At 59.1% G+C, this 9,472-nt stretch overlaps 1 protein-coding gene across 2 annotated transcripts; it reads left to right on the top strand.

Moving 5' to 3' along the window:
- Nucleotides 1–37: 37 nt before the first annotated feature.
- Nucleotides 38–4,476, top strand: ISG20L2 (interferon stimulated exonuclease gene 20 like 2). 2 transcript variants are annotated; one of them, XM_042924595.1, is made up of 4 exons: nt 38–141; nt 672–1,520; nt 3,314–3,514; nt 4,211–4,476. In XM_042924595.1, exons 2-4 carry the CDS (start codon nt 789–791, stop codon nt 4,322–4,324), a joined length of 1,047 nt encoding a protein of 348 aa, XP_042780529.1. In that variant the 5' UTR covers nt 38–141; nt 672–788; the 3' UTR covers nt 4,325–4,476. The 2 variants fall into 2 exon arrangements, with proteins under 2 accessions (XP_042780529.1, XP_042780531.1); XM_042924597.1 differs by having other exon boundaries at nt 55–141; nt 553–1,520.
- Nucleotides 4,477–9,472: the final 4,996 nt, after the last annotated feature.

Consider the following 9,472-nt stretch of genomic DNA (forward strand, 5'->3'; position numbering starts at 1 on the left):
AGGCGGGGGCGCTGCGGGCGCGTGCGCGTCGGCCCCCGGCGCGGTCCAACCCGCGCGCCTGCCGGCCCGGGCCTCGCCGGCGCGCGCCGACTTCCGCCTCCGGTTCCGGGCGCTTCCGCTCTTAGCTGGGCCGGCGAGGAGGTAGGTGCGGGCGCGGGGGGTCGCTCTCGGTGGCGGGGACCCCCGGCGTGCTCGCCGACGTAGGGGGCCCTAAGCCTCAGTTCACCCAGCGGGTGTGTGTGGTCAGAGAGCCTTTGTCGGGAGAAGGACCGGCGTGAGACGCGTGTGGTGGTCCCCCGCCTGGAGCCGCGCGGGGATGCCTGGGTAATCCGGAGGCCCTCGCGGGCGGATGGTACAGCTCCACTGTTCTGGCTTTCCAGCCGCAGAGCTCGAGGTGGTTGGCCCTACAGCCCCCTCCGGGTGCGAACGAGACTGAGCTCTTGGGAGGGGAAGTGGCCTTCTCAAGACCCTGTGGCTGGTGAATTGGGGGGCCGCGCTAGAACCGAAGCTTCCTGGCGCAGACCGTGCCCCTGACATTATTTCACATTACAGATTCGTACCTGTTCTGGGCGGTCGGTCTGATGTCTTTCCAGCTTTAAGTCGTCCGGAGATGGGTCTTACTGTTTCGCGGGGCCTATGGGCTCCGTTGTCAGGATTACTCTCTTCCCCAGGGTGTCCTGCGGACCTCCGGATGCTGACCTGTGGGATTCAGCAGAAGATGAGTCCTCTGTCTTCCTGTCGTCAGTAAGCCGCTCCTCCCAACTGCTCTCCCGCCGTCCACTGTCCTCATGTCTACCTTACTCCTCAATTTGGATTTTGGTGAACCTCCCCCCAAAAAGGCATTAGAGGGGAATGCCAAGCACCGAAAATTTGTCAAGAAGAGGAGGTTCTTGGAACGGAGAGGTTTTCTGAATAAGAAGAACCAGCACCCTAGCAAGGTGCCTAAGCTGCACCCAGATCCTCCGAAGAAAGGGGAAGCTCCTAGGGTGGATGGCACTTGGAAGGTCTCTCCCCTTCCAAAGAAGAAGACCGCCGCCTCCAGCAGCGGACCAGAGCCGTCCCCGGACAGGAAAGCTGCGGTGCCTTGGCTGACCCCTGCCCCTTCACAGAAGGCCGGGTCTGTCGTGGCTAAAGTAGATCTGCTGGGGGAGTTCCAGAGTGCTCTTCCAAAGACTAGGAGCCACCCAGCTCGCTCCCGGAAGAAGGGCCCCCAGAAGAACCCTACTCAGAAAAACGCCCCACAGAACTCCACCCAATCTCATTTGGAGAACAAATGCTCCGGGGCGTCGCAGAAGACACCAGGGAAAATGGTGGCGATTGACTGCGAGATGGTGGGCACAGGACCCAAGGGGCACGTCAGTTCCTTGGCTCGATGTAGCATCGTCAGCTACCACGGAGATGTGCTCTATGATGAGTACATCCTCCCCCCCTGCCACATCGTGGACTACCGGACCAGATGGAGTGGCATCCGGAAGCAGCACATGGTGAACGCCACACCCTTCAAGGTCGCTCGGAGCCAGGTGAGAGGCGTGGGGTCCAGTGGCAGTGGCGAGGCCGGTGGGCGGAGGTCCGCGTCATTTTTTCAGCAAAGGATGTCACTCTAGGAAGGCGCCAGAGGATGTGGAGGAGGGAAGGAGGGAGTGGATCGCCACGGGAAGAGGGCTTCCTGCTGGGGCAGAGCGGTGGGAGTCCAGAAGGCTACAGTTAGCTGGTGGAGGGAACTTGGTTGGCTGAGACTGTTCGCTCTCCGGTCGAATCCTTGTCTGGGAACTGGGAATCCGTACAGAGAAGTAACCACTGAGGGACAGAGCCCCAGGCGCGGATGGCGGGGGGGGGGGGGGGGGGACGCTCCATCTCTTCGGGGAGAGTGGGGAGGGCTTCCTGCCAAGCGTGGGAGGTGCTGGTGGTGGGAGCAGGGGTGACTCGCGTACCTGGGTCGGGTGTGCCGAGGCGACAGCTGCGACAGACGACACAGGGCTGTCGTGTCGGGTTCTCACCTCGCTCGCTGAGCCAGCCTCCTCGCCGGCCGCGGGGAGCTCCACAGAGGGACGGGAAAAGGAGGGTGAACCTGAGGTGAAGGAGAGGAAGCCAGCTGGTCGTGGGAGGCCTCCAGAGGGCGCTCTTGGTCCACTTCTCTGCCACTTCAACCCCCTCCCTGCTCTGCTTTCTCCGGACACTCTGTGTTCCGCTGGTGTTCTTCGTGCGCCTGCAGTCAGTTGGAGGCGGTTCAGCAGAGGGGAGGGGGCCGGGTCTTAGAAAGAACCCGAGAGGAGTTGAGCCTGCGCACCAGGGCACCCCTGAGCCGCGCTTGGGAGAGGCGGAAGGTGGGGAGGGTGTGGCGGGGCGCAGAGTGCCCTTAGGAGCCCGCACCTGCCTGGCCCGTGGCGCTCCCGCGAGGCTCTCGTCCTAAAGTGATCCCCCAGCGCTCAGGCTGGGCCGAGAGCCCTGTTCACAGGGTCTGCCGCTTCCAGGGCTTCCTGCCGGCCGTGTCCCAGTCAGGGCGCTTTAGTTCCTGTTCACAACCTGTTCGGAACCCGTCGGGGAACGGCCTTCAGAGCTGGTGGCGTATTCTTTGGTTGTCCTCTTTCGCGGTTTGCCCTCGCGCTTTAAGATCCTGCGGTGGCGAGAAGGTCTTTGCTTCTGAGGGTCACGGGAATAAGGTTCCAGGGCGGCTGGTGAGTGAGTGGGGAGAGCTGAAGGCCGGGGGCTGGCGCACGCGGACTTAGTCTGCAAGAGGTTCTGAAGCTTTTGTAGCTCGTAGGGCCTTCCAGAGTCGGATGGAAACCGTAGACCCTCCCCGTCCCCCCCCCCCAAAAAAAAAAAAAACCCATGTATGTAACTTTGTGTACAATTTGGGGCTTCTGTCACCTCCCTGGAGGCCATCTCTGACCCCATCTGTCCAAGCCTCGTGTCTCAGGCCAGCATGTGGTAGGGGTCAAAGGTCTTCACGTAGCGAGCCAGAACCGACCTGGATAGTTACGTGAGCATCTCAGGCGTGTGTGTGATTTGGGATGGAGGCAAATCGGTCTGTTGCTGAGATGGAAGTTAGAAGATAAGGAGCCGTTGGGGATGTAAGTCCGGACGGGGGTTACCGTCGTGGTGCGGCGGGGTCGTCTTGGGTGGTAGCTGCTTTCACCTCGGGGCGCGGAGCTGGGCCTCAGGTGGAAGAAGCCTGGTGGGAGAGGGCGTTTCAAGGATGAGCCGGGTGAGCACTTGGAGAAAAGGGCCTAGAAGGACCCATGGCCACGTTGGGCTTGTAGGATGCAGGGGCTTCGTCGCCTCCTCGCCAGCACCGCCTCTGTTCCTGTTTCAGATCTTGAAGATCCTCGCAGGGAAGATAGTGGTGGGGCATGCCATCCACAACGACTTCAAAGCCCTTCAGTACTCCCACCCCAAGTCCCTCACCCGCGACACCTCCCACATCCCGCCCCTCAACCGGAAGGCCGAGTGCCCAGAGAACGCCACCGTGTCCCTCAAGTGTCTCACCAAGAAGCTTCTGAACCGGGACATCCAGGTAGTGTCTCCCCAGTGCGGCCAGGCCCGCGGCTCGGACGCTGGGGGCGCCCTCCGTGCGGTCTTGTTCCAGGCTCTGGCCCCGGAATTGCTCTGGTTGTAGAGAGGTGTGGGCGGGCTGCTCTGACGGGAAGAGCTTTGGACCGAGGGTTCCGGTAGACTCTCCATCTGTACGTGGGTGACAGCTCCTGTCCCAGAGCGTCACCGAGGGTGCTCGGGACAGGGAAGAGCCTTCAGGTGGGTGCAAAGCCCTAACTGAGAAGAGAGGAAGAGAGGAGAGCACGTGGTGGTGTCCAGAAGTCCGCAGAGTGGGTGCCGGGACCCCCTGCGTGGTCTACGCGTCTGCACTCAGAGGAGGGCGGCCTGCCTGGCCGGAGGAGGAGGGGCCACGCGTCGCGTAGAGCGTGGTTAGGCACTGGGAAGCTGGAAGATTCGGAAGGCCTGGTGGCCATCTGGTGCGTCGTGCTGGCCGGGCGTAGACCGACGAGCACCTGCGTCCACAGGAAGGGCTGAGCCATTAGGGTGGGAGTGGAGCCTCTGAGATGGGGTGGGGACTAGACCCCACCGGAATTCGGCCTTCGCAGCCCACAGACTCTGCAGAAGCACCTGCACCCCGGGGGCCGCGGAGAGCCAGTTGGGAAGGAAAGCCGTAGTGTCTCTCTGTGGCTTCACGTTCTTCTCTTCCTCCGGCGTCCAGGTTGGGAAAAGCGGGCATTCCTCCGTGGAAGACGCTCAGGCCACCATGGAGCTGTACAAGTTGGTTGAAGTCGAGTGGGAACAGCACCTGGCCCAGAATCCCCCAAAGGACTAGCGGCCGCGGAGGCGCCGGTGACGAGAGGTGGACAGCAGCACCGTGCCCGGGAGGACCGGGCAGCAGGACTGGGCAGCGGCCCGGCTCGCTGCCCCAACCGGGAGAGACCGGCTCCGCCCCAGACTTAGTATTCATTGAAATTTCACCTCCGGTGTCGTGTCATGTCTGGTTGAGAATCCCGCGGAGGGAGGAAGCCTCCGTGTCAGGACCAGCCCTGGACTGTTTCCCTCCTAAATGGTGCTACCTGCAGGTCCCAGGGTGCTTGGCTCCAGGTGGGCCTTTTGACTTTCGAGGGGCGGGGCACACTGGGAACCGTTTCCCAAACTGCCTTATCACTAGGGTGGCCGCATGTCCGTTTTATGCCTTTGGTCCTCACGTAAATAGCAGTGCCCTCTTTCGCGGTCAGAAGTGCGCTGGTTGGCTGGTCACACCGCGTGTCACAGATTCTGCCCTTGGCCTTGTCTGCATCGGAGACATAGCGCCCGTCCTTAGGGGAGCCATCCCTGCTGAGGTTCAGTTCTTAGGGGTAGGAGAGCGGCACTTGGAGATCAATTTTTCTGATTTAGGAAAGCAACGTCTCTCCTAAAGCGTTAGAGGATTTATTTAATTTAGATCCCACCTGGTAGGTTAAAAAAGAACTTAAAGTGTTTTCATGGTTTTTAGTCTTTTACTTCATTAAAGCAAACCTTTAAGGACTCAAATTATTCCCTTGATAAATTTTTATAATGGAAAAACACTCGTGTGCTGTTTTCTGTTTCAGTTTACGCTAAAAAGCTCTGTCACCAGGTGGGGCGCCCGGCTGGCTCGAGTTGTTAGAGCGTGCAACTCTAGATCTCGGGATTGTGAGTTCAGGCCCCACGTTGGGCGTAGAGCCTTTTTGAAAAAAGTCTCTGTGACAAGGTCTCACAGGGCTGTGATTCTGTGAGGGGTCCAGGATCTCTGTGGACGGCACTAACTGGGCCCTTTTTGGCCAGAAGTCACCAGGGAGCGCCGACTAAGCCCTTGTGTGTGGCCCGTGTGCTCTGGTGCCCGGTCCCCACCCCTACCATGAATCGAGCACGCCTGCAGCGGTGCCCCAAGCCACGCAGACACCTTCACACACGGGTGTGTGACCAGTAGAGCGATTCAGGGTGGGCACGCGGGAGGGACGGAGCAGGGGCGGGAGGGTGCTGGGTGACGCCAGCCTGGTCGGTCCTGCCAGCGTTTCCTCGGTGGCACACGCCCTCCTGGGAAGGTGAGTCACGGGTCTGACCTCGTGTCTGGGATTGCTTTGTGCACAGTCTTGAGACTGTGTGGAGGCCGCACTCTTGTGTGGCTTGTGCCCCTCGAGTGGCTGCTTTGGCTCCAGGGGCAGGGCTACGGTCGCGGCTGCCGGTAGAAGGGAATTTCCTGCAGCCAACCCGGACCTCAGACGTGGCCTTGCCGTCCTGTCCTGCACCGTGGGACCCGCTTGCACAGGCAGCTCTGGAGCTCAGAGCAAGTTGGTTCCTGCTGAGCCTGACACACGGAACGTCCGTGACACCGCAGAGACGTACCAGGCGCCCTCACACGCACCTCTAGGTGGGAATGATCTAGGAGGGCCGCGCCCAAAACCGGGAATACGCCGAAAGCAAGTCTTAGTTACGTTTTAATCAGTTAAGGTGGGAGATGACGAAAAATCTCAGTTGAGTTCAGTTTTGGGGGTACACGTCGGCTGGACTTGGCCTTGTGGGAGTCTGGGTAAACAGCAGCTGACCCTTGGACTTCCTCTCCACCCCACCGCACCCCCATGTCCTGAAGGCACCTGGTCTCGGTCAACACTGGAAAGAGCTGTCTTACGCTCACCACGAAGAACCTGGGGACCAGAGGACCTTGTGACCGTTTTCCTCAGCGTTTTCTCTCCTCACACTTTCTGGGTAGAGCCCAGCTTGCCCCGCAAGGGTGCCTCCTTAAGTCCCCTTCCTTCTCTGCTCCTCTGTCCCCAGGGGCCTGGCTTCCTCCAAGAGGGTGGCCAGCCCCTTGCAGATTGCTGCCTGAATTCCGATCAGCAAGCGTTTTGCCTGAACCGCGGCAAAACACAAGCTCTTCTAATGCTTTCCCTTCAGAGAGGAAGGACGTGTTCTGATTCAGGGACCCCTTCTGCGGGTGAGGTCAGCAAAGGGCAGCGCGTGAGAGTGAACCCTGCCAACGTCGTCTCGACAGCCTGAACCTTAGCAAAGCGGTTCTCAATAGGGGCAGGGCGGTGTGTGTGGGAATTTGAGGTGATCGTGCCGCCCTGTCTCCGCTGATGGCCATAGCGAAGGTTGCAAGGAGGAGTCGTTTGATTCCTGGTTTAACAGATGATTACAGCTGACAATAGGGAAGCACAACAGGACTGTAATTATGAACTTGCCCCAAGGTACGTCAGCCCGAGTCCGTGTTAGGAGAGACCGTACGCAGGTGTGAAATACGCCAGGTGTGTCTGCGAGTATGTCCTGTCTGCACTGTGTATCTTCTGTCTACACTGTATTGCTCACAGAGCACTTGCATTTACTCTGCGGAGCAAGCCCTCGAGCCCAGGCAGAAGAGCAAGTTACCCTGTACTGATACTGATACAAGTTACTGATAACATGTTTCAAGTTTGGTTTCACCGCATTCCGCATTGGTGGCTGTCGGTTTCCTTCTGGGGCTTAAGGACTCCAGCATTAAGATCCTGGGATTGTTTTCTACCCCTGATGGGTAACTAATGGTTGCCATCGATAATAATGACAACAGCCCCTGGTCTTTGACTGTGTCCCTGTGTCGGGCACTGTGCTAAGTCCTGTAGGCACACTGTGCCATTCTCGGGAAGGTAGGCGGTGCTGTTCTAGGACAGCAGTCAAGGAAGCCTAGGTTGACAAACGATAAGAAATCGCGCCCAGGCCAAATAGCTGGGGGTTGGCGCTGGCACTCGGACCTGCCAGCTGTGCCTGAAGCCTCCGCTCTTAACCGCTGCCCTACTCCGCTCTTAACCCGTCCAGGTGGCACCTGATGAGACTTGGAATCCCCTGCTCGGATATCGACGAAGCACCTGCTGTGTGCCAGGTCCTGTGGCAGACCCCAGGGAAACGGCGTGGTCTTTGTCCCCCAGCTGCTTACAGTCTGAAAAAGAGAAACCAGTAAATCCATTTCAGTGGCAAGCTGTCCAGGGCCGTTGCGGGTTTTAAAGCCGGGGAGTGATGTGGCCACATTTGTGTTTTAGGAAGACGCTGCTGGCAGCCAGATGGAAGCAGGATTGGAGAAGGGCCTCTCAGGAGAGGGGTTCTGTGGACGAGCCTGGATGAGCAGTGACCGGGGCCTGAGTCCGTGAAGCAGGAGGGTGCACCTGAGCGTCCCTGAGGAGGTGGAAACACCATGACCTAGAGAGCAGGGCGGGGAGATCAGAGACCGTCTTGCTCTTTCTGAGCTGCAGGAATAGACCGTGGGGCCGTCAGCCGTGAGGGTGGTGCGTGCGGCGGGCAGAAGAGCGGGCTTCTGAGGAGGCCGACTTGGGTTGACTCAGAAGACACCAGACTGCAGCTCAGCAGTGGGGAAAGAGCCGGGGCGGCAGCTTAGGGACGACAGGGCAACAGCGGGGGGCGCCTCGGATGGAGGGTGAGGGCGTCACATAGAAAAGTGTATAAAGGAGAGCACGAGGTCAAGACCAGAGGCTCGGGGATGCTGTTCCAACAAGCCCCGGAGGAAGGCCTAAGGGAGGCCATCAGATGGGCCAGAGGAGGCTTTCCAGGAGGGAGGGGATGGTATCAGACACCACACAGGGGACCAGTAAGATGAGAGCCAAGGAAAGGGCCTGTTATTTGTATCAATTTGGTGCCTTTCATCTGAGCAGTGTCTGCGGTGGGGACGGGGACAGATGGGGGCGGCAATCTGGAGGGATCTGGAGGGCGGCGATCCGGAGGGATCTGGAGGGCAGGGATCTGGAGGGATCTGGAGGGTGGTCTGAAGATGCTGCCAGCAAAGCCGTGGACCACAAGTGCTGAGGAAGGTGGGCACTACACCGGGTCCCAAAAGACTGAGGAGATGGCGTCTTGAGCTTAGCCTCGTCCAGGAACAGGGGTGCCTTGTCTTCTGGGACCAAAAGAAAGAGGCAAGGGTGGGGCCGATGGGTATGTTCCCAGGCAGCACCTGGTGACCTGGAGGGCTTACTAAGTCCAAGCAGAGCATGGGCCACAAACCAGGGAACAGACGTTTGGCACAGCCGTGGAGACGAGAGAGTGAGCTGACAGAGGACGCAAGAAAGGGCAGAGGTCCTGGGTGACGTCAGAACCTGAGTTTGCACTGGCTGGCTGTCCTGGCTCTTTCTGGCCTCACTCTTTGGGCAGTCCACATAGAGAAGTGGAGAGTTTACATGGTCGGGGCCGGGCGGGCTGCAGACGGAGGCTGGGGTGTGCTGGAGCCCAAGGAGCTGCGGCCCCGAGAGGCTAAGCTGTTGGATGCGAGTCAGAGACCCGCGGTGGCCCGCTGCAGGCTCAGAGCCCCGGGCAGGGCGGAGCCTGAGTTGGATCCTCAGTGCCCCGGGCAGATGTGGCCATAAGCATGTGGCATTTCTTTTTGGGTTTATTTATTTATTGAGAGATCGGGAGAGAGAGAATCCCAAGCAGGCTCCTGTCAGCGCAGAGCCCTCTGCGGGGCTCCCGCTCACGAACCCGAGATCATGACCTGAGCCGAGATCGAGAGTCTGATGCTTAGCCAACCGAACCACCCAGGCGCCCGCAAGCACATGGCATTTCTAAAAGGGGGGCTGAGGCGTCACTGAGGAGCGTGAAGAATCCAGGGCTCTCCTGGCTAGGGCGGGGCCACTCTCGTTTTCAGACCTCATTTTTGTCAAAGTACTTCCTTCATGCGCTTATCCAGGACAACTAAGTAAATGATGAAATCAACAAGGGTACTGGGTGCCTGGGGGCTCAGTCGGTTGAGTGTCCAACTCTTGACTTCAGCTCAGGCCAAGCCCCCCGTGGGGCTCTGGGCTGACAGTGTGGAGCCTGCTTGGGATTCTCTCTCTCTCTCTCTAAATAAATAAAGTTAAAAAAGAACAAGACTGCTAATGAAAGGTGCAACCGATTGTTTCTTTCCGCCTTAATAGTCACTGCTTGTGGCTGAAGTCATTTGCTTACTCTTCATTCATTTGGTCAAGAGATGTTTATTGAGCAC

This window comes from Panthera leo, chromosome F3 (assembly GCF_018350215.1).
Source record: "Panthera leo isolate Ple1 chromosome F3, P.leo_Ple1_pat1.1, whole genome shotgun sequence".
Classification (NCBI taxonomy): domain Eukaryota; kingdom Metazoa; phylum Chordata; class Mammalia; order Carnivora; family Felidae; genus Panthera; species Panthera leo.

Excerpts from the sequence above, each read along its gene's own strand:
- ISG20L2 (XM_042924595.1), top strand. The coding sequence starts at position 789 with ATGTCTACCTTACTCCTCAATTTGGATTTTGGTGAACCTCCCCCCAAA. Across the intron at positions 1,521-3,313 it reads TCAAGGTCGCTCGGAGCCAG|ATCTTGAAGATCCTCGCAGG; the intron begins GTGAGAGGCGTG and ends TTCCTGTTTCAG. Across the intron at positions 3,515-4,210 it reads TTCTGAACCGGGACATCCAG|GTTGGGAAAAGCGGGCATTC; the intron begins GTAGTGTCTCCC and ends TCCGGCGTCCAG.